The sequence below is a fragment of the Erpetoichthys calabaricus genome, chromosome 6 (genome assembly GCF_900747795.2).
Source record: "Erpetoichthys calabaricus chromosome 6, fErpCal1.3, whole genome shotgun sequence".
In the NCBI taxonomy this organism is placed as follows: domain Eukaryota; kingdom Metazoa; phylum Chordata; class Cladistia; order Polypteriformes; family Polypteridae; genus Erpetoichthys; species Erpetoichthys calabaricus.
This window is the reverse complement of record NC_041399.2, coordinates 66,062,638-66,088,458: the sequence shown is the minus strand read 5'-3', so window position 1 is coordinate 66,088,458 and position 25,821 is coordinate 66,062,638. Positions and strand designations below refer to the sequence as shown.

Sequence of the window (25,821 nt, the reverse complement as noted above, 5' to 3'; positions counted from 1 at the left end):
TTTTGACCATTGTATAACTTTTCATTTCATTCAGTCTAAAACTGTAATTCTTAGTTAATACATTGGGCATCACCCTCAAAAAAGAAAAAAAAATTGTTCTATCTTCTAAATTTTTCTCTTTGAAAAGTTAAGGGACCTGAAATAAGCCAAAAATTTATTCAAGACTAGCATTGCATCCTGCAGGTTTCCAAGAACCTAAAGCTGCACAAGAGACCCATTACTTCCCGAGTTACTTATGTCCCTTCAGCAGGTGTTTTCACCTTAATGTTTTCCATTGTAGAATAAGGTCCTGCAGGTATCCGGCTATCTTTCATTCATTTTCTGTCAGGTCACATCAGGTGGGATAGAAATGCTCTATCATCAAAGGCTTTGCTTCCTTTCATCTGTTTGCTCTCAGCCTTGCATATTGCTTTGTGATTTCGCTGTGACGTCTCTTATTTTTACAGTTATTACACTTGGTTGGAGCTTTAACCATGAAATGTGGACAAAGCTTGTGGCAATTTATACCTGATGGCCTGTTCAAACTCAATAACTCGGAACAAACTAATCTGTCATAGTAAGCAACCTTGCTGAGGCTAAAAGGTTCTTAAATAGAAAGCAGATGTAGCCAACATCTGTATCATTGAGTGAATTGCTAATTGTGGTGAAAAATGACCAGACAGGCTGCAGTTTGCTACTGAATGTCTAAAGTGGCTAAAAAATTGTAACAACATACAGCAGGGTTTAGGCTTAACATCCAATATTTTGCAAAATGACACTTTAATGTGAAGTGTATGTTTAAATGCCGCTACAATAAAAGATGCCTTCAGCAGAGAAATTGCATAAGATGGTAATGCTTTACTGCATCTCAGGGTGCAATGGTTAGTTTATAAAATAATGTCACAAAGACAATTGAAAAGAAAAATGTCTTAAAATACTACTGTAAATATACAGTGAAAAACACTGAGCGTGGCAGACTTGTTTATCATATATGATAATAGCCTGACATTTGTGTTGTGAGCCATAAAAAATAAACTTGAGCTTATACAACAGTTTGCTTTGCAGGACTAATTACTGCCATCACACCACTGCTCTGATCATTAAAACAAGGTCCGCTGAGTACTACACTTTAAAAGCAAACATCTCTAATAATACAGGACATTTTTATCTATAAAAACAACACCAAACAGGCAACTTCAAAGAGCTTCTATAGCAGTTTTTCAACACATGCCTGTTCATGAATTTAAAAAAAATAGTGCATTGATTAAAAATGCATTGATTCTTTTGACTTTGCGTGATCTATATACAGTACATATGTATACGATTAGAGGTGTTAAGTGCTATGGCATATTCTACATAACAAAATAGGTAAAATCATAAAGATGCCGACCTCTTTATGATAAACATATGAAAAACTGTATAAGATTAAAATTTGTAGCAATATTAAATCAATGCATTTCAGAAAACAAGACAGACTTCTTTATTCATTCATTCATTCATTTTACAAATCCTCTTTCTACTATACTGAGCCATAAAACAGGTGCAAGGCAGGAACCAAAACTGGACAGGGAGCAAGTCAATCCCAGTGTGCACTCAACTACATGGGCATGCTCACTAAAACTAGGCAAATTCAGAGCTGGCACCAAACGATTTTTGGGATGTGGAGTAAAACCAAACTAAGCAGAGAACAACAACACCATTTATTCATATAGCACATTTTCATACAAATGATGTAGCTCGAAGTTTCCACAAAAAGAAAGAGAGGACATTCAAACTCTAAAAAAGCAGTGCCTGGAATAGGATTTGAAATCAAGACCACTGTTCATGCCATCATAGCTATCATAAAAATGTTTTTAAAATAGTAATTAATTTTTTAGGTTTGAACTTCACTAAAGGAAACCATTTCTTAACCTTTAATCTTAATCTTAAAGAAATATCAGGTGCTTGCAATTAGCCACCTATCCACTTTGTAAGCCCACTTTCTCAACTACAAAGTCATAGTAAGTGTATCACAGCACCATCAGATTCAAGGTGTTGATCCTGTCCATTATTGGGCACATTCAAGCTAAGTAATGTCAAGCTAAGTAAATTTAAATTCCATAATTAATCTAAAATGCACACCCTTGAAGTAATAAAGTAAAGAACCAGCTTGTAACTGAACTCTGGTCCTTGGGGCTCTGAGAAAGTGGCCCTAATCTCTGACCACAATGTTTTGGTATTTAAAAATAAAATCATATTTTCAAAATTAATTTCCAAAAGATTTCTAACATATTTTTTTTATTCTACAACAGACGTAGCCAAATAAGCATGTATCCATAAATTATTTGCAATTCTCCCCTATTACCAGTGAACCTCCTCTGTCCTTAAATGCCCTACATTTTCCACTTTTCTTCTTGCTTCTGCAGGTTCAAAGAAGTTCAATGTTTGCATGAACTGCATTGAAGAGAAGCTCTGACTTTGTGTTTCCAGTGTTTGCTGTGCTAAAAAACACAGCAAACGCAATAAAAAAAGAAAAGAAAAAACAGCTACAGAAGATCAATGCTAGGCACAGAGCAGGCAAAAACAAAAGAAAAATCTGCAAAGGTTATGACTCGCACACGTCAAAAAACAACTAAGGAGAAAGGAGAAAACAAAAGAAATCCGAATCAGAAGCAGGTTCTGACCTCTTGCAAATGCATTCATAGCAAGAGAATAGTTAACAAAGGGCTCTCGCGACTGGATAACGGTTGTGAAAAACACCAAAGGAAAGTGATAAATAAGGAATAAACTTTCAAAGCCAAAAACTCAAAAGCTTAGGGTTTTTTTTTGGTTCTTATCCAACAGGCAGTATGAAACCATCTTAAAAAGTGTCTGCTTAGATTTGTTTTCTCTTTCTTTCCACCCTTGTCATTTTTGAATGCAAATGTATCGTACGTCAATATGAGGCAATTCGGTCCATTCCATTTTTACTGAATTTGACACCTACTTCCACAAAATCCATGGAACACAAGTGGCACAGCAAGAGGCTTTCTTTCAGTGGTGGCGGGGGGGGATCATGTGGTTATAATTATACACAGCCAATACTGGTAAAGTGAAACTCTCAAGCTCTGGATTCCACTCTCTATCCTCAGAAAAACAACTGCCTCATTAAACCGTGAGGCCGAGATGAATGTATTAGTCAACCCAGCCTTTCTTGGATATGACTCTTTCACCCTGTCCAGCTCTCATTTTCCTGCAGTGTACTTCAAGTTTGATCAAATTTCCCCTTAAAATTAAATAAATAAAACAAACAGCTAACATGACAAGGGTCTGATCCAGAAAACCGATTCATCCGTTTCCTTATTTATGAAAAGGCAGCTTTCAGCTAGGAAAATAAAGGGAGAAAATTGTGTTTTTTGGATTCTCAGCGGGACAAATAAGCAACAAGCTGTTCAAATGCTAGCAGCAGAAACCTACAACTTTCAAAGCATGCAGTGCAAACAATGCAGGTGATTATTAAAGTTGCAGCCTGCAAAATTACCAGGCCCGGATAAATAGACTTGGATAAAATGAAGCGTTACTGCCTCTCTTTGGGCCCAGGAGGAAACGGTTCACACATTTTCTTGGATTAAAGATACATTTTTAAGATTGCAACCTTACGGTTCCAAATATTTAGTTGTTCTGAAACATTCCTTTGCAAATTTGGATCAAATTGACTAACTCTGATATCATTAATTTTGTTAATCAATCTATCCTAATGGATTTTTGAAAACCATTTGTATAGACAACCAAATACCTGAAGAGGGATATTCTTCAAAAACTACCAAGTCATCCATTTTATGAATTCTGTTTCTCCATTAAAGGGTCTATCGAGGCATCATTAGTACAAGGTAGTTATCAACCTCAAATGTGACATCAGGAGGCACACTCACTTGTTTTGAGTCAACTTAGAGCTACAAGTTAACCTAAGGTTTAAATCTTTAGAAAAGAAAGAAGAGTGAACAAAAAACAAAAAAACAGAGATGGGTAGAACTTACACAGATAATGACTGGGGCCTGAAAACTAAACTTAAGATTTCTGAAATTATGAGAAATCTCTAGCATTATTCATTTTGTACTAGTTATTGTTATTTATTTGCTTGTGTGTGTGTTAACCACACCAGGATTTGTGTGAAACCAATCTGTATATGAGGCACAGTAGCACAGCAGATTATGTTGTCACTTCATATTGCCTGAATCCTCACCATCCAAAGGAACAAGCAGGTAACAAAATAGATGAAGCTGGACGTTACCTGGACCTTGTTTTCTTTGTGGGTGGACATGGCACAATCTCATACTTTTTGCATTTTTTTCCAATGTCAAAAGTCAATGGTTAAAAGCATTTGTGGAAATGTGAGACATTATGGGTATTCATAATTCTCATCTACACCTCATGCCATTCAGACAACTGTTACTTTTGGAACTTGCTCTTTCCCCCTGGAAAAGTGACCACATTATAAAGAGATAAGAAAACGGACTGATGAAACTGAAAAAAATGTTCTGCTACACAAAAAAGATACTTTTGAAGGGCAACATTATTACATGGGAGCAGCACTGTTGCCTGATAAATCCTGCCTCCTGGCTTTCAATCCCACCCCTAGACATTGTTCATGTGTAAGTTCTCTCCATGTCTTTGTGGGTTTCCCTCCCATATCTGCAAAGACGAACAGGGAAGGTCAACTTGAAATTCCAAACTGGTCCTGTACAGTGTAAGTGTGTGCATAAGTTTGCCTTGAAACGGAATGTCTAGATATGCTTTTTGTCTTGTACCAAATGCTGCTGTGGTGGGTTTTGGCCTCCTGCAATCTTCAGTTGGATTAAGCAGGTTTGAAAAGAAAAGGAGAAAAGATCCATTAAATACAAACATCATTAGTGTACAAAATGCTATCATTTTTTAACATTTATCTGAACAGTTGTTTGAGCTTTTATGTCTGTAATGAGTATCAAATGTATCATGTAAACAGTATGAAACTTTAAGAATTGGAAACCTCTAAAACCTATTGAAGGAGACACATGCTGATCAAATCCATATGAAAATATTTTGTTTCTGACAGTATCCCAGCTGTTTTAATTTTAAAATATTTAAATATGACCCAAAAAAGTAATGTATTTTTATTTTCTACTCTGTTTTATAATCGCCTTTTATGTGCCTAATTTAACAAACAAGACCTCTGTAAGTCTTTTAATCTTTTAAATTATTTTCAAATGGGGATGCATTTAAAGGTCATAAAAATGTACCACAATAATGAGTAAATTTAGTAAATACGTTTTCAAATTAATTTTGACAAAATGTCAAGTGACTCAATAAAATTTATTATTATAGGGGTGGGGATCAGGGCTTTGTTAGCAGTAGCCTTCTGCTCCTGCTGGGTGCTGTAATATTTTTTCATTTTTGTAAGATATGCCAATAGAGCAGAGTATTGTTTATAGTTCAGTCTCAGAGAAAAGGTAAGGGAACCGTTAAATAGACTGCAACTAGAGAATTAGTAGACTCACTGCAGGTAGAAAAAAATACCGTAACCACAACAGATGTGCAAGTTTGTTACAATACATCAATACTAATTGCTCATGCTGAAGAATATCTTTATGAGAAGACTATAGTTCAATCCTGCGTAGTGAATATGATGTAAAAAGTACTTAAAGGTCATGCTAAAAGACAATTTCCCTTTAGGAATTAACAAAGAATAAAAAATTAAAAAATGAAACTAGAATCAACTACATTGGTGTCAGGGGTGGGACAACCTAAGCAGGGGTACTTGTAGTACTGGACATGTCAGCTTATTAGAGGGCTGTGACCACACCATTCCCAAAGCAATGGTTAACATTCAGGCTATAGAAGTTTTTCTTCTGTGTCCAGTAAACTGTAAACCTTTAATCAACAGAGGTCAGTTCTTAAAGGGTCAACAATCAGCAGCATGTGCAAAGGACAAATTCTTTCTAAATTGCATTCTATTTATGCAATATACAGTAGGTAGCATTCATTTTTAAATATAAAGATTAAGACTCCTAAATATTTAGTTAAAAATTAATTATTTAATTAATTATTAACACATATATGCCAGAGTGTACAATGCAATCAGAAAATTCTCGGGATAAATAATTAAGAGAACAGAGCCTTCTGCTTTAGGTTCCTCACCCTATAAATGTATCTATCTTTCAGAAAAGGTGATAAATAATAATAATAATTCTTTACATATAAAGCAACCCCAGAAAAACCTATTCTAGCATTCCATGAGCCTATTAAAGCTGCTGATGGCTGCCGTTCATATTTTTATTTCATAATTGAGCTAATCATTGTAATCAGCCATTAATACATTTCCCTATTCCTTATCTGTTCCCACTCTCCAGTGCTGCCACTTAGTATCATTGACATTTTAATTAAGTTAACTGTTCTAAACTTGAAACTGGAGTGAGAGTAGTTGAACAGATGACAGATCTATCAGACCTTCATTACATTCTACCAAAATCATGGACACCAGACTGTACAATAGCTTGCTGTAAAATTCCCAGTGTTGGGAAGACATGTTTGATTAATGTATTTTAGTTTGTTTTTGTCTTTGTGCCTATTAAAATCTTTTTAACTTTCATTTGTTATTGACTTTCTTAATTAACATCATGGTCAGGAACACAGTACAATTCAATTTCAGTCTGTTCTGATGTATCAATGTTTTTTTATTTCTTACTGTTTTTAATTTTTATTTTTGTTTTTTAACGAGTGCTGATATTTTGGACTGGCAAATGCAGCACACTGCTGTACAACATGAGTCACTAGTGCACTGGTACAACTACTCTATTAAAGAAGAGGGCACATACAGTTAGGCATTCAAACGTTAACTGATCAAGAAAAAGTCTTTACTGGAGATCAGCAGTCAAATAACAACCTAAGGAGAAAAGCATTTTAGAGCAAAGAAATCTGCTTTTTCTGTTTCATCACTTGAGTCCTAAAGATGTGAAAATACTGTATACAGTATAGAGGTATACAATGGATTTTGTGTTTTAACTCAGCTAACCTGCTCTCAGCTAACTAGTTCTTCTGCCTGCACCTGAAGGAAAGACCTTTACAGTCTCTGCCATTTCCAAATAAATTTGTTCCCCGAGACTTCCACTCTGTTCTATGGAACACATGATAAAGCCAAATAGCAAACTAGTCTGTGATACAATGAATTGTCCTTTTCCTAATGACTGGTCCAAGAGATTTCTTTGATTGGAATCTATGGAATGGAGTTTTAGCTTTTAGCTTATTATATTTGCTGCAAACATTAATTATTAAATTACACTGATCAATCTCAAAATGAAAACTACTCACAGGTGAAGTGAAAAATATTGATTATCTCATTACAATGGCACCTATCAAGGGGTTGGATATATTAGACAGCAAGTGAAGAGTCAGTACTTGAAGGTGATGTGTTGGAAGCAGGAAAAATGGACAGGTGTCCATTTTGTGAATGTGATGAAGACCAAATTGTGATGGTTAGGGTCAGAGCATCTCTAAAATGGCAGATCATGTGGGGTGTTAATCGGTATGAAGTGTTCAGTACCTACCAAACATGGCCCAGTGATGGACAACCGTTGAATGGGCAACATGGTCGTGGGCGTCCAAGGCTCACTGATGCATGCAAGGAAAGCTTTTCTGGTCAGTTCTCACAGAAAAGCTACCATAACTCAAAGTGCTGATAAACGGGTATCTGGCCATGAGAGAAAGGTGTCAGAATACATACTGTATTGCAGCTTGCCTCATATGTGGCTGTGCAGCCGCAGACCAGCCAGAGTGCACATGCTGACCCCTGTCCACCACAGAAAGCACCTACCATGGGCACGTGAGCCTCAAAACTGGACCATAAAGCAATGGAACAAGGTAGCCTAGTCTGATGAATCATATTTTCTTTAAGATCATGTGGATGGTTGGTAACATGTACGTTGTTGGGAAGAAATGGCTGCAGGATACACTATGGGAAAAAAGAAAGCCTATAAAGGCAGTGTGATGCTCTGGACAATGTTCTGTTGGGAAACCATGGGTCCTGGCATTAATGTGAATTTTACTTTGACATGTACCACCTACATAAACTTGCTGCAGACAATGTACACTCCTTCATGGCAATGGTAAGTAGGATAATGTGCCCAGCCACACTGCAAAGTTTTGTGGTTTGAGGAACATGCCAAGGAGATCAAGGTTTTGACTTGGCCTCCAAATTCCCCAAATCACAATCCAGTTGAGCATCTGTGGGATATGAGGGAAAAATAAGTCCGATCTATGGAAGCCCTCACTTTGCAGCTTGCATGGCTTAAAGGATATACTGCTAACGTCTTGGTGCCAAATACCACAGGACACCTTTAGAGATGTTCTGTAGTCCATGCCTCGACAAGTCAGAATTGTTTTGGCACCATTAGGAGGGCTTACACAATATTAAGCAGGTGATTTTAATGTTGTGGCTGATCAATGCTTACTTCTCATAACGAGAATTAGAAGCATTTAAATGGCATTCTTGTGTTTTATTATATGCTGTTTTGTGTTTTTTATTGAATATTCATTTTTTTTCATTATTTTGTGTTTGAACAGTACATACAGAGCTCTTAGCTTGTAAATTGGATATTCACTACACAAGGGTAAACTTTACTAAAATGAATATCTATCCACCTGCATGTCCGCCTTCTAAATCCACTTCACCCAGAGCAGAGTTGCAAGACAGCTGCAGCCTGTCCTAGCAAGCATCGGTCATCAGGCAGGAACAATATCAGGACACACAAACATCCCAGCCCCCCACACACAAACACACAATAGAAAGAATTTAGCAGCACCAATCCATATCAGATACATGTCTTTAACCTGTGGGAGGAAATTGGAATACCTGAAGGTAAGCCATGTGGACCCAGGTAGAACATGCAAACTACAGACAGAGTACTTGGGACGATAATCCTGGTCTTCTTGTTGTGAGGCAGCTACGTTTCCGCTATACCACCCTGAAATGAATATACTTCAACAAATACTTATACAAATTTTTAATATTGGGACATCTCTAATCTGACCTAATTTCACAAAGTATTATTGTTTACCTTCAATCAGATTTTGTGTTCAATGAGAACAGATACACACGTATCATAACAAAATATAAAACTGGTACATAACTTTACATAACATTACTGTTTCTTGTCTAATTTTTCAAGGCAAGAACAAGACCTGGGCAGGACACCAGTACATCATAGGGCACACTCCTGCAAGGAGCCAGATTAAATCAAACCAGGCTAATTGGGAGTCAACAGCCCACTCTGAAAGTATACCATTTGAAGGAAGAAATAAACTGTCATGACCAGAGGAGAGCCTATGCAAAAACAGGGAGAATGCAAGCTCCAAAAAAAATCTTGTCTCGTGGATCTTTGAGGCAGCTATAACAAATTCTGTGCCACCATGTCACCTTTTTATTATATTACCAGTGAATCCCCGATTCTCTAAAGAATCGCAAATCCAAGAATGGCAATCACTTTCTGTTCCCTCCAGTCTTTGGAGGAATGAAAAATCATGGAGGGTGGGAGCATCCTGGGAAAGTTTTCATTTAATTAAATAAATATATTTGTACTATCCATCCATCCATCCATTCTCTTCCGCTTATCCGAGGTCGGGTCGCGGGGGCAGCAGCTTGAGCAGAGATGCCCAGACTTCCCTCTCCCCGGCCACTTCTTCTAGCTCTTCCGGGAGAATCCCGAGGCGTTCCCAGGCCAGCCGGGAGACATAGTCCCTCCAGCGTGTCCTGGGTCTTCCCCGGGGCCTCCTCCCGGTTGGACGTGCCCGGAACACCTCCCCAGGGAGGCGTCCAGGAGGCATCCTGATCAGATGCCCGAGCCACCTCATCTGACTCCTCTCGATGCGGAGGAGCAGCGGCTCTACTCTGAGCCCCTCCCGGATGACTGAGCTTCTCACCCTATCTTTAAGGGAGAGCCCAGACACCCTGCGGAGGAAACTCATTTCAGCCGCTTGTATTCGCGATCTCGTTCTTTCGGTCACTACCCATAGCTCATGACCTCCTCGAACCACCACCTTATCGTGGTAGAGGGGTTTGTGTGTCCCAATGATCCTAGGAACTCTGTTGTCCGGGGCTTTATGCCCCTGGTAGGGCCACCCAAGGCAAACTGGTCCTAGGTGAGGGATGAGACAAAGTGCGGTTCAACAGACCTCCTATGACGAATAAAAAATTTGGACGGCGTTTTCCCTCGCCCGGATGCGGGTCACCGGGGCCCCCCTCTGGAGCCAGGCCTGGAGGTGGGGCTCGTTGGCGAGCGCCTGGTGGCCGGGCTTGCACCCATGGGGCTCGGCCGGGCACAGCCCGAAGAGGCAACGTGGGTCCCCCTTCCCATGGGCTCACCACCTATGGGAGGGGCCAAGGAGGTCGGGTGCAGTGTGAGTTGGGTGGTGGCCGAAGGCGGGGACCTTGGCGGTCCGATCCTCGGCTACAGAAGCTGGCTCTTGGGACGATATTTGTACTAACTTTAACCAATTTATTAAAACTAAAATTGAAATTTAATTGTTATATCATTTAAGTCCAAAATGTCTTTGAGTTGCTGCACTCATAAGTAAAAAAAATATCGGTGTGCAAAGGTTTAAATGAAGTAAATTAGAAACAAATAATTCATAAAATGGTAAATTCAAAATAGTTAATCAAAAATTTCCTTATAAACAATATTTTTGGTAAAGATGGTTTCCTGTCCTTTGAATCAGCTGTCCCTAGTATGGAGTAGTTAAAACCTTCACTTTAACGTCATACGAACGCAGGACTCTTGAAAAGGCAACATAAAGTTGCCCATGTCCAAATACAGGCTCAGATAGGTAAATCCCTACTTTGTCCATGGTTTGTCCTTGGGATTTGTTGATCGCCATGGCAAATGCAGCCTTAATGGGAAATTGGCGTCTTTTAAGTTTAAAAGGTAATTCCAGGTCAGAACATGTAAGGTCAATTCTGGAAATTAAAACAGTATTGCCAGTATGGGATCCCGTAAGCACTTGTGCCTCAATAACATTTTGTCTCATGCTGTTCACGACCAACCGTGTACCGTTGCATAAACCTTGTTTAGTATTAAGGTTTCTTAATAGCATGACTATTGTCCCTACTTTAAGGTTAAGATTGTGTTGTGGTAATCCAGCCGGGTTAATAGTGTTTAAATATTCTAATGGGAAATTAAGATGCTCATTTTCGTCTTCAGAATCAACACTGTCAGTACTTAGAAAGACACGGCTTTCTCTTCTGGCGTCTGGCATCCATTTGACTCTGGGGTGCTGAGGCGCTGTGCGCGTGCGCTTTCGGCATGGCTTGCTTCTGGCGTCTGGCATCCGTGCATATATACAACCTTCGGTGTGTTGTGTTGTTTGGGCGCCACCTACTGACTCTGGGAAGCCGCTGGGTTTGACTCTGGAAAGCCGCTGGGTTTGACTCTGGGACGCTGAGGCTCTGTGTGTGTGCACGTTCAGCACGGCTTGCTTCTGGTGTCTGGCATCCGTTTAACTCTGGGCGCTGAGGCGCTGTGCGCGTGCGCTTTCGGCACGGCTTGCTTCTGGCGTGTGGCTTTCATGCATATATACAACCTTCGTTTAGTAATGTAGATATTATATTATATTATGTTATCCATCCATCCATCCATCCATCCTCTTCTGCTTATCCGAGATCAGGTGGTGGGGGCAGCAGCTTGAGCAGAGATGCCCAGACTTCCCTCTCCCTGGCCACTTCTACTAGCTCTTCTGAGGGAATTCCGAGGCGTTCCCAGGCCAGCTGAGAGACATAGTCTGTCCAGCGTGTCCTGGGTCTTCCCCAGGGCCTCCTCCAGTTTAGACGTGCCCGGAGCACCTCACCAGGGAGGCATCCAGCAGACATCCTGATCAGATGCCCGAGCCACCTCATCTGACTCATCTCGATGCGGAGGAGCAGTGGCTCTACTCTGAGCTCCTCCCAGATGACCGAGCTTCTCACCCTATCTTTAAGAGAAAGTTCAGTCGTGCTGCGGAGGAAACTCATTTCAGCTGCTTGTATTCGCGATCTCCTTCTTTCAGTCATGACCCATAGCTCATGACCATAGGTGAGGGTAGGAACATAGATCAACTGGTAAACTGAAAGCTTTGCCTTTCGGCTCAGCTGCTTTGTCACCACGACAGACCAATGCAGAGCCTACATCACTGCGGATGCCACATCGATCCGCCTGTCAATCTCCCGCTCTATTCTTCCCTCACTCGTGAACAAGACCCCGAGATACTTGAACTCCTCCACTTGGGGCAGGATATTGCTCCCTGTCCTGAGAGGGCACTCCACCCTTTTCCGGCTGAGAAACATGGTCTCGCATTTGGAGGTGCTGGGGACACGGTCGAACGCCTTTTCCAAGTCCACAAAACACATGTAGACTGGTTGGGCAAACTCCCATGCACCCTCCAGGACTCTGCCAAGGGTGTAGAGCTGGTCCACTGTCCCACGACTAGGACGAAAACCACACTGTTCCTCCGGAATCCAAGGTTCGACTATCTGACGGACCCTCCTCTCCCGGACCCCCAAACAGACTTTTCCAGGGAGGCTGAGGAGTGTGATCCCTTCTTAAAGATGGGGACCACCTCCCCAGTCTACCAATCCAGAGGCACTGTCCCCGATATCCATGCGATGTTGCAGAGGCGTGTCAACCAAGACAGTACTACAACATCCAGAGCCTTGAGGAACTCCAGGCGTATCTCATCCACCTCCGGGGCCCTGCCACCAAGGAGTTTTTTGACCACCTCAGTGACCTCAGTCCCAGAGATGGGAGAACCCACCTCCGAATCCTCAGGCTCTGCATCCTCATTGGAAGACATGTTAGTGGAATAGAGGAGGTCTTCAAAATACCACCGACCCACAACGTCCCAAGTCGAGGTCAGCAGCGCACCATCCCCAACATATACAGTGTTGACACTGCACTGCTTCCCCCTCCTGAGATGACGGATGGTGGACCAGAATCTCCTCAAAGCCATCTGGAAGTCGTTCTCCATGGCCTCCCCAAACTCCTCCCACCCCCGAGTTTTTGCCTCAGCAACCACCGAAGCCGCATTCTGCTTGGCCTACCGGTACCTGTTAGCTGCCTCTGGAGTCCCACAGGACAAAAGGGTCCTGCAGGACTCCTTCTTCAGCTTGATGGCATCCCTCACCGCCGGTGTCCACCAACAGGTTCGGGGATTGCCGCCATGACAGGCACCGACCACCTTATGGCCACAGCTCCGGTCAGCTGCCTCAACAATAGAGGCATGGAACATGGTCAATTCAGACTCAATGTCCCCCACCTCCCTCGGGGCGTGGTCGAAGTTCTGCCAGAGGTGGGAGTAGAAGCTACTTCTGACAGGGGACTCTGCCAGACATTCTCAGCAGACCCTCACAATACGTTTGGGCCTACCAGGCCTGACCGGCATACTCCCCCACCATCAAAGCCAAGTCACCACCCAGGTGGTGATTAGTTGACAGCAAAGGACATGTCACGACCACGAAGTCGATCATCGAACTGAAGCCTAGGCTGTCCTGGTGCCAGGTGCACATATGGACACCCCTATGCCTGAACATGGTGTCCGTTATGAACAATCTGTGGCAAGCACAGAAGTCCAATAACAAAACACCACTCGGGTTCAGATCGGGGGGGCCAATCCTCCCAATCACACCCCTCCAGGTCTCACTGTCATTGCCCATGTGAGCATTGAAGTCTCCCAGCAGAATGAGGGAGTCCTCAGCAGGTGTGCCCTCTATCACCCCCTCCAGGGACTTCAAACAGGGTGGGTACTCCAGACTGCTGTACGGCGCATACACGCAAACAACAGTTAGGACCCATCCCCCCCCGAAGGCGGAGGGAGGCTACCCTCTTGTCTACCGGGTTGAACCCCAATGAACAGGCTCCAAGTCGGGGGGCAATAAGTATGCCCACACCCGCTCTGTGCCTCTTACCGGGGGCAACTCCAGGGTGGTAAAGAGTCCAGCCCCTCTCAAGGAGACTGGTTCCAGAGTCCACGCTGTGCGTCGAAGTGAGCCCAACTATACAGTATCTAGACGGAACCTCTCAACCTCACGCACTAGCTCAGGCTCCTGCCCCTTCAGAGAGGTGACTTCCACATCCCAAGCGCCAGCTGAGGATCAGACCGCCAAGGTCCCCACCCTCGGCCACCACCCGACTCACACTGCACCCAACCTCCTTGGCCCCTCCAACAGGTGGTGAGCCCATGGGAAGGGGGACCCATGTTGCCTCTTCGGGCTGTGCCCAGCCGAGCACCATGGTTGCAGGCCCGGCCACCAGGCGCTCACCATCGAGCCCAACTTCCAGGTTATTATATTATCCATCCATCCATCCATTTTCCAACACGCTGAATCCGAACACAGGGTCACAGGGGTCCGCCGGAGCCAATCCCAGCCAACACAGGGCACAAGGCAGGAAACAATCCTGGGCAGGGTGCCAACCCACCGCAGGACACACACAAACACACCCACACACCAAGGCCAATTTAGAATCGCCAATCCACCTAACCTGCATGTCTTTGGACTGTGGGAGGAAACCGGAGCGCCCGGAGGAAACCCACGCAGACACGGGGAGAACATGCAAACTCCACACAGGGAGGACCCGGGAAGCGAACCCAGGTCCCCAGGTCTGCGCCACCGTGCCGCCCATATTATATTATATTATATTATATTATATTATATTATATTATATTATATTATATTATATTATCCATCCATCCATCCATCCATCCATCCATTTTCCAACCCGCTGAATCCGAACACAGGGTCACGGGGGTTTGCTGGAGCCAATCCCAGCCAACACAGGGCACAAGGCAGGAACCAATCCTGGGCAGGGTGCCAACCCACCGCAGGACACACACAAACACACCCACACACCAAGCACACACTAGGGCCAATTTAGAATCGCCAATCCACCTAACCTGCATGTCTTTGGACTGTGGGAGGAAACCGGAGCGCCCGGAGGAAACCCACGCAGACATGGGGAGAACATGCAAACTCCACGCAGGGAGGACCCGGGAAGCGAACCCAGGTCCTCAGGTCTCCCAACTGCGAGGCAGCAGCGCTACCCACTGCGCCACCGTGCCGCCCATATTATATTATATTATATTATATTATATTATATTATATTATATTATATTATATTATATTATATTATGTAAGTTATTTTGTACACTGTACATGTAACAATATTATTATTACTTACTACTAGTGTATTACAGTACAATTCTTGAGTTTATAAAAACTGCTAACCTAACTCATTTAGAGTTTTAAGTTATTGAAAGTCATTAAAACCTTGGTTACTGAAATCTTTGTCCATGCTCTTCTTTAAGTATTGAACTGCCTGTTTCACCATGAGCTAAATTTAACCAAAAAGGAAAAGAAGAATGTGCAACTTCAATCTAAATAATCCTTTTATGTATATAGGCATATGATGTCCTCCTTAATAAAATGCTAAAAAAAGGTCAAAAAGTGTCTTTTGGACCTCGGGATTCAAAATGACAGCCTTAATGAATACTGAAGAATGAGAAAAGGGGACTTCGGCAGTGAGTGCTGTGAAAAATGAACACTTTTAAGTCACACAACTGCATTAAAACCTAGAGCATGCGTATATTTCATTGTCCCCATGGCAACATTTTATTTTTATTCTAGAAAACAAAATAATATCTATAGAATGCAGCATGTTAATACTGACCTGCCATCTCAGAGGGGTTTGTAAGCTGCTTGGGTAGCCTTTATTACACCTCAGGCAGTCTGCTATTTTGCAGAGAGCTGTTACCGCATTCAATTTCCTCAAAAATAGACTCATGAACCTTTGCATTATTGCATTAAGAGTGATAGTGACAATTTGCTCTCTAGCTACTTTATAGCTAGATGTTCCTTAAAAAATAGCATTGTATTTAATTTATAACACAAAAGAAAATATTAAAATATTGTACGTTATGGTGAACCTATGCTTTTCATATACAAAAAATGTCTGTCTTTATATACAAACATAACGTGTCATTTTAACCTCAAAAACTACCCATAATATTATACAATATTGTTTTTAGCATAATATTGCAGCAGTTCTTATATACCTTCACTCAAATTTTTTAATATATCCTAACAAACAAAATATTTTCTCAAATCAAAAAGAAGCGATTCCCAAACCACAATTATTCATTTTTTAACTTTTTTATCTGAACATGTGACATTAATAGGAGTATGCAGGTGTGTGTCCCAGTTTAAGCTTCCAAACTACATTTCTAAACCATGCATGGCAGATGCTTAAAAATGCTCAATGGAAATCAGGCATAACTAACAATGAAGTCATAAAGTTCTTTCATTGTAAAACCCCACTTTTAAACTCATTCCCACATCAATCCAGAAGAGTAAAAATGTACAATTGCCCTTACCATTTATTTTAACACTAGACAAAGAGCCCGTTTAGACAACGTAAGATGAAACGGGCATGAGTTTGTGTCAGCAGTGTATGAAGAACAAATGATAAGTAACGAAGAAGTTGTTTTGTAATGATTGTAGTCCGTTTTACTCATTACTGTACAGGCTTGTACTGTTAGTTGATGAATTTTCCAGGCCTATAGTATAATATTGAATGATGAATGTTCCAGTACAAGATGGAATAGTAATAAGTATAAGCACCACAAACCTGATATAGGTGTATTGAATGAATGCGTAATTGAATCAGAATGCGTAATTAGGCCTCGAGCTTTAGTCGAAATCGCCTTTCAGGCCTCTAGAGCTTTAATTGAAGTCGCCTTTCTCTTTGAATTTGTGCGGCCGTAAATCCGCCGCCTGCCGCGATGTTGGGGTTGGATGTCGGTCTCGTAAGGTTTTTCGGGCAGCTGCGCAGAAGACGACTGCGCATCCGGCTTCGGACGTGCGCAGAAAGCGACTGCGCATTCGGCTTTGGACGGACGTGAGTGAGTGAGTGAGTGAGGAGGCAGGCAAATTATGTATTAAGGTTATTAAACCTGCTCACTCCAATTTAGAGTCACAGCAAGTTACAGCTTATCATTGCACCACAAGGGAAAAGTAAGTACCACAACTCTGGACAAGCTGTCAGTCCATCATATAAATGGGGTAAATGTCAAATGACCAATCAACATTCACATGTAACAGAATATGGGAGGAAACCCAGAGTACACATAGGAAAATCCCTACTGACACAGAGAGAACCTGTAATTTCTACACAGAGAACAACTGGGTACAGGATTCAAACCCAGGACACTGGATTCTGGGGCGACAGCATGATGTACTCTATGATGTCCTCTTGTCACTTTTAAAATTTGAATGAATTTTACTTCAGGTAGATTAGCTGAAGAAATACATTAGAAAACAAACAATGTGATACCCAAACAATCCAGAAGAAAATATTTCAATGCTGTGCATGTTAAATCTTTAAGAGATTACTATACTACTTCATACCTTAGACTAGTTTATTGTGCTAGATGATTAAAAAAATGGTTCACTTAACATCTTTATATAAATTTAATTTCTCCTATCTGTATATACTGTATAGAGTATACTTTATGTTTGGTTACCTTTGTAAAACAAAAAGTGCTGCAAAAAAATCTAAATAATAAAGCATGCCCAAACTGAAAATATTTCAAATGTAATACTTTGATTCTGCAGGGATACAATAACAGAGCAAATGCTCTCAGGGTTGTAATTTATATGCATAAAGCTTTTTCAGAAGGCCATTTGCCCCAAGCAGACATTGATTCTGGCAACATCCCCACTGCAGAGACGTGAAATATAGAAGTTGCGCATGCCTTGGAAGTAGTAATCAGCCCCTTGTATAAGCAACAGTTCGGATGGATGACAAGCTATCTCCTGGGACTGGTCCCATCAAGCAATGCTAAATTTCCATGGTTAGGATGACAGCAGTATCAAACTCTCAGGTGGGTTGAAATAAAAACAATAAAAATCCATAACCTACAGACTGTCTGCCTTGGGTGTCCCATTTAAGGAAGTGTATTCTCTGTGGTTCTACAGAGCTTATTAATACTTTATTACAGAGGAGTTCTGAATTGAGCACAAGGTACATAGATAAAGCAATTCATATTACAGTAATTTTACCAGAAGTTCTATATTAGTAGCCAGTTTAATCAATATTTTTTTTTAAATTATAGATTAATATTTTTAACATCCCCCAAATTTAGTGCATTCTCAGGTTTCTGCAGTCTTTCATTTGGTGCAGTGTATAGTACCCCAGTAGTACCTGAAAGATTTTGTGAGAAACTACGTTCTATTAAACAGCACAAGATAAATGCAAAATGTAATATGTTCTGCTAAATCACCTATGATTTGTAACAGTCTCTTATGGACTAAACATTTTCAAGTTTGGTTCAGTTTCTTCTTTCCCAAAGTAGACATCAATAGTAGTTTTAATTCTGGTTATCAGCTGAAACACTTCGAACTATTACCAGAGGAATAAACTGAAAGTAATTTAATCATTTAAATATTTTTCCATCCATTATCAAACTTGATCAACCTATTCTTTCAGCCATATGAGGTTGTATTGTTCTTAAAAAAACCTCCAACTTGCTTCAATTCATTGCAGGGTGACTAGGGGCCAAAGTCTATCCTGGCAGTATCATGAACAAGGTAGAATGCAACCTGGAATGAGGTGTCAGTTCTCTGCAGGGCCAATTACCTACACATCTGTATCCTGCCAATTAATAAACACATACTTATTGCAGGATTTCGGAAGAGCACCCATAAAAAAACAAATATCATAGGAAAATGTGGAAATTCCAAAGAAATATTGACAAGGCATTGGACTCACTGTATCATGCCATTGAAACATATGTAACATTCTCAAATCTGTAACACAAATCTAATTCAATGTAACAGGCCTATAGGAGCACTGGTATCAGGCAGGAACCAACTCTGGATATGGAGGAAGAACTAAAAGCATTTGAAAATGTAATGTTATGTTTCTGACCTGTTATGTTACGTTATGTTACTGTGAGACTTTCTGGTAAAGGGGAGTTTGAAAGATTTACAAAGAACTAACCTTTGCTATATGAATCTGCAAAGAGTGAGTCGACAAGTGGTTTATAAATATAAAGACCGCTATCCTGAATATTTTTGGATACTTATCATCAATAAGAACCATGGGATGTCACTTCATGCCACTAAATACAAGTAAGCAACCTTCATTTTTCTTGATACAAATACCAGAATGAAACTGATTTACAAATGCTGTGATGTGACACTCTGTTACTACAGGCACCTCTTCTTTACTATAAATGTATATTATTTGTATGAAAATTATTTTGACAATTCTTGAGTCCAAATAATACTGCTTTTTCACTTGTTATACTTTTGATGTCTTTAAGTCAAAAAGCAGCTTCTACCTTATTTTCTTCAAAGCAACTTGCAAAACACGTAGGTGCTAGAGTGAGAAGTGCCTATTGTATGCGGAGTAAGACTCTTAAACATTGTCTTGTTTTAGCTATGAGGCTGGAATACATCCTGAAATTTATGTGCTGAAGGTAAAATGGCTGAATTTAGGTCAGAGACCACCACTTAAAAAAGTCTTATGCATTCTGTACATGTTTTGTCACTTTAGTGCTTTCAGATTCCATACTTGAACAAATGTTTTATAAACTTTTCTATGCCCTCCATTGAAAATAAAAGTAACCATCATACTTAAAGACATATCTTTCTGTCCATCAGTTTTTGCAAGAATTAGTCTACACTTAGAACCACTTACAAACACACCCACATGGGGTCAATTTAGGGTTAACAAACTCCACATATACATCCATCCATCCATTTTCCAACCCGCTGAATCCGAACACAGGGTCACGGGGGTCTGCTGGAGCCAATCCCAGCCAACACAGGGCACAAGGCAGGAACACACCCACACACCAAGCACACACTAGGGCCAATTTAGAATCGCCAATCCACCTAACCTGCATGTCTTTGGACTGTGGGAGGAAACCGGAGTACCCGGAGGAAACCCACGCAGACACTGGGAGAACATGCAAACTCCATGCAGGGAGGACCCGGGAAGCAAACCCAGGTCTCCTAACTGCGAGGCAGCAGTGCTACCCACTGCGCCGCTGCAGATCAGCATTTTCAGGAAAATGGACAAATGGATGGATGAAAGGATGGATGGATTCCGGCAAAGAAAAAAGAAAAACTAATTGCTTTGATAATAAACATCTATATAGAGTGCATTTACAATATGGTCAATTTAATCCAATAAAGTGTTCTGCAACTTTTACTGACTCACACACAAACAAAACTTTTAGCACAATTTAAGGAAACTGAAAACATCTGGCCAGTTTATACCATAACAAAGGACACCTAAATTCAATTAAAAAAAGGATAACCTTACCACTTTGAATAGTTGACTGTCCCACAATAGGAAGCTGGTCCTCTGATTCATTTTCTTCTACTGCCATAAAGGAAGGAAAAAAGGGGGAAGTTAATGGGAAAAGTAAAAATAACTGCAAAAATAAAAAAAAACCTAACTTGGACTGGCCTTATGTCCTAGAAGTAATAGAGAAAGAACAAAAACGGTTACATGAAGAATTCAGCATTATAGCGTGGAGCTGCCGGACTTTAAGAGAACAAATAAGCTAATTTCCCTAAGTATCAGATTCCAAAGGATAAAATGTACATTCCATTTTATACATATGGCCTCTGGCAAACAAGTTAATATTCATCATATAAAACCTCCTCTCTTGGCACACTAGTGTGAAAAAAAACATTAGCTTTTATCAGCACACATCATGAGATATACTATGTACAGTATATCTAGTCACAACTAGAAAGATCAGGCCTATAGTGTACATGCACCCAAGATTTCTAAGGTAACACGAACACCTTACCAAGTGGAGGCACAGTTTTACAAGATACAAATGGGAATTCAAATGCATAGAATAGAACTCAGGGGGCCATAAGACATGAAAATATGACACAGGCATGTACTCCAGAAGCATCAAATATGTGAACTTCCAGTAATGTGTCATTAGCTAGTGACCAAATTCAGGCACTTTTCACAGTGACAGCAAGGGTTTAAAAATGATCCCAGCCAAATTCTTAATGTATCCCTGCATTTATCACTATACCTAAAAACTCGATGCCCCTGACCCTGTGTGTGTTTGTGTCTGTGATGAAGAGGTACCCTTATCCAGGGCTAGGTGCTGCCAGGATAGCCCTGAACTGGATTAAGCAGATTTGACAATGAATAGATATGGAGTTTACTTATTGGAAGTTCACACACCTGGCATAAGACAGTTTACAGATAGATGTCAAAAAATATCTATTCATCATCAAATCCAGTTCAGAGCATACTCATAGACTCACACTCAGGACCAGTTTAGAAGTACTAATTACCTCAACACAAATGTCTTTGGAATGTGAGATGAAAACTGGAGAAACCAGAGAAAAAACGTCACAGACACAGGAAGAATGTGCAAACTACACACAAAAAGCAACTACTGCGCTAACATGAAGCCCAAAGCCAAAAACGTCACCATATCCTTTTTTTTGAAAGGTACATCAACCCTTAGCTTTTATGATCCATTTTCATTCAACATGCACAGACCACATCTGAAGAAAACTACTGTCTCGCTCGGAAAAGGCCATAAATATATTTTGTCAGCCTGATTTTTCCAGTGTTTAGTCATCGGAAGTCAACATCTCCCCCAGAAGCAACGTGGTATGACAGTGTATGCACTGGCACTCCCTCACATTGGGGCAGTTGAGAGTCACCAATGTTCAGTTTACAGTTCTGTTTCAAATTGACATCCCAAATGTTAGTCAGCCATGGTACAAAACAGAACCTTCTGCATAGAACCATAGTCTTTTTGACAGCTGATGGGTTGGCAAATGATTTCAAACTGCTGACAAATTTAACTCTGACAACAAGCTATATAAACATCAGCTTGAAAAAGAAATCATTTTGCAAGCTGCCTACATTTCACAAACATTAAAAATAAGAATATAAAGCAAATTGAACTAATAAATAGTTGTGCCAATAATCTACCATGCAAAAAACCCCAGTACTAATAATGTGCTATGTGTGCCACGCATCAGTGCCAACAGTGACAGATATGTTTAATGAGGCTGTGCCACTAAAACCCAGCTAAAGCAGAGAGACAAAGAGCGATTTCTCTGCTATACAATGGAATATCTGCCTTTCTGTCTCCAGATGCCCAAACGCACAGGTAAGCTGTTAACAGCCATTATGTTAATACCCAGTAATTCTACTTCAATAGCAATCATATAATACTAATTAGTAAGATACAGCTTTAGAAAAAGAAATTTACAAGACAATAGATATACGAATGTGATGAGGCTGAGGTATTTTTAAAAAAGGAGCCCTAACATGTTGTACAATACACATAAATTAAACAACAATTCTTGCTGGGGTTATGTAACTGAGTCTAATTACAGCACAGAAAAGGGCTGGTGCTTGAAAAATCACTTAGAAATTTCTGTGAAAAGGTTAACTACCACCACATTTACAAACCAACCTCACTGACTTAGAAACTGGGACAAACGTGATCCACACAAGTCACCTGTCTGGCAGAAGAAGGGGAAGGGGGGTCGTGTGAGAAGCTGTTACGATAAATGAGACTGGGCATTTGGTGTGGGAATCCACCGCCAGTCAGGAACCTGGATTTCTAAGTAGCTGCTGTTAGGCAACAATGTCAATACCTCAACCGGAAATGAAAGCACAGGGGAAAAAGAAAAAAAAAATCTTTAGGGCCAGGAGAGACGTAAAGGTAGGCAGAATGAGGCCATAACACCATAGATATCAGATTTGTAAAACTATAGATTTCTCCAAACCACATGGCATAACTATTTCAAACATAGTTTTTAGTTGGCCTGTAATTCATTTACTCTTCTGACCATTTTTTAGGTCACCAAGAAAGTAAAAAAATTGAGGGATACACTGCATTAAAGCAACCCAGAAATTCTGTGGCACCTAAGTGTGGCCGACTTGTTAACTTGTTAGCCCAAATAAATGTTAGACTTACAGTATATAGAGAGTTTGCAATGCTTAGGTTGTACAACGTACATTTCATCTCCTGGAAGAAGTAGGCAAGTTTTTTAAAACTAAGCTAGCCATATATGTTAATACTTGTGTAAGATCAGACATTTCTGCTACGTTTTGAGTTCACAGGAGTATAGAATCACAAAAACTGTTTGGGATAAATGCAGATTTTACTATGAATGTGTGTTTTTACATTGACAGACACCTTTATTTACAATATATATAGTTAGGGGACACACATGAACATTAAAGCCTTAGCTGGCAGTGATAAACTGATGCTGAGAGCAAAATGTACATTTGTGAGTCAAGTGCTAAGATCTGTGAGCATCATGAGACATTTTTATTTCGGTGCTAAGGATAAGTCTCTTTTGTATACATACTGGCTGCATAATTATCTGGACTACTTGTTCTAGTATCTAAATATATGATTGCTACTAGATTAACCCTGTAAAACAAACTGATAATTGAACAATACTAAATCAATAATTGAGCAATGTTATTAAATGCCATTATTAAAATAACAGCAATCAAGAAAATATATTTCAGTAACACAGGGATGGGAGTAAAATTTTTTCCTCTTTCTTTTTGTTCTCAGGTATATAATTCCATATATTTTCATTAATCTAATCATATATCTAATCCAGTGCTAAATGAATCTTTTGTACCCAGCATCAATATCGCTTTCCATCTACCATCAGTACTATACTGTGAATTTTAATTTGTGTTTAATTTTGAACCATAAAGAATTATCATTTCTAAGTCATTAAAGAGAAGACTCATAAACATCCAACTTTACCTGGCATACAAGTATTATAAAACGTTGTTCTCATCAAGTTTACATAGATTTTTAAATTTAAAAAATCATTTGCTCATTTGATAACCAATTTCTACTGCTTGTATCAGCACGTGCTCCTAACCTCCTCCTCCTCCTCCCTATCCTCATAGTAGTGTTGGGTATTACAAGAGACCAGCAGTCACAAAAGATCAGAGAATAATACAGAAAAGCCACTGATAGATCGTGATACATTTCAGAAAAAGCACACTCTGATTAACATCATAATGAAAACAAAACTGCAAAATGTCAAATTCAAAAATATAGGATCTAAGAGCAAGTAAAAGAACACTTACAAGCCAAAATTACTGCATGTTTACATTGGCATTTGGAAGCACAATGGGTGGTGGTGCTGCTTCAAAGATCCAACATCCTGGGTGTGAAGTCCTGTGCCAGGTTTTTAACACATCCTCCCCATGTCTGCATATGTTTTGCTCGGGTACCCTGGTTTTCCTCCCACATCCCCAAAGACGTGCTGTTAAGTTGGTTACTAATTCCAATTTTGCCTTGTAAAAGTATGCGTGCACGTGATCACTGCTATGGACTGGCACCCTGTCCAGAGCTGCTTCCAATCTACTCAGTTCTGCAGGGACAGATGTTGGTCTCTGTGATCTTGAACTGGATTAAGCAAGTTTAAGAATGTTATGTTATGTTACTAGCATTTTGAATAGTGATGAATTATAATTTACAGTATATTGGTAAAAAAATACTTTTGTTGTGTTGTAAAGAAATTTGGCAATATTAGGCCACTTTAAACAATGACAATGTTTTATAACAATGATTTCTTGCATTGCACCACATTGTTCATGAACAGGGGTCATTGTTTTTATTTACATGATAAGTCAGTTACTTTTCCACAAACCTTATGTATTATATGGACAGCATGTATGACATTTAAATTATAAATGCATAAAAAAAGATTCTTTGCTTATCAGGTTGGAACTATTTTGGGCTTTCATAAATGCATTTGTCTGTGTGTGCAGAGTAGTCCCTCATTTTATAAGCAGAAGAGAGATGAAGAGAGCATTTGCTGGCACCTGGATGATTCCAAGTTCATTCACATTTTTTTACTTGCCTTCTCATTTCAACCTGCCACTCATATACTGACTGACTCGACATTTTCTGAAGGTTAACAAACAAGCTATATGTAACGATATTACAAATTTTAAAGTTAAGAACTCTGATTAAAACATGTATTTTCTTTATTAATTTTATGACCCTAATATGCACATTAATTTGACTGCATCTAATATATTTGAAACGACTGAATAGAAGTATTTTTCAGCCACGTCATTGTCAATAGTATCACTTGAAATATGAAAAAAAATTTACAGTAATAGTAGCATACAAAAACAGACCTCATGTAAAGAGTATCAGGATTCTACATGCAAAGCCAGCCAAGTTCCTAATGCTTCTGCTACCATTGCACTTTGCATGTGTCGTGATCAGATTTGTACTTCCTAATTCACTTGTCTTTTCAGCTGTTCTACGTGGAAAGAATGGGCCTGAACAACATTTGAAAAATCCATTTAGCATATTACACCCAGAAAAAGACTACAAATATCTAATACTGTATCAGCCTGTACTTTAGCATTGTTAAGTAGCAATTCAATAGTTTTCAGATTTTTCTAAGAGGACATTTTGCCCTTTATTAAGTGGTCATGTAATCCCATTTTAAAATGCAGAAGTTGGCTGCCACTGCAAAAGTAATTGGCATCTTAATAAACACCATAAATAGCTTCCAGGATTACAATAATGCATTTGTATGGAAAAGGAAGAAGCATACTAAAGATCAAGGCCAGATTACAGTCAAGATCACTATGCCAAAATACCAAGGAAAAACCCATAGCTAATCTGACAAGTACATTGACTTATGAAGGTGGTGTTGCCAGGTGGGCAGCTTATTTGTTAATCCCCTTACCTTGGGGAAAATTTGCCTGGGCAGATTGCTATTTTTGGACAGGTTTCTCAAATGTTTATGTGTTTTTAAAGGAATTT

At 40.1% G+C, this 25,821-nt stretch overlaps 1 protein-coding gene across 6 annotated transcripts in view; it reads right to left on the bottom strand.

Annotated features, from left to right (window-relative positions):
* The window catches only part of LOC114653368 (zinc finger protein 521), a 496,047-nt gene that overhangs the window by 440,337 nt on the left and 29,889 nt on the right, over nt 1–25,821 (bottom strand). For 5 of the 6 annotated variants that reach the window (XM_028803647.2, XM_051928725.1, XM_051928727.1 and 2 more), the window contains exon 2: nt 20,322–20,381. The exons of the other annotated variant lie outside the window; for it this stretch is intronic. Coding sequence is in view for 1 of the 5 variants with exons in the window: in XM_028803643.2 (XP_028659476.1) it covers nt 20,322–20,381 (60 nt within the window). In the remaining 4 variants the exon portion in view is untranslated. The remainder of the gene's footprint in view (nt 1–20,321; nt 20,382–25,821) is intronic. 6 annotated transcript variants of the gene reach the window in all.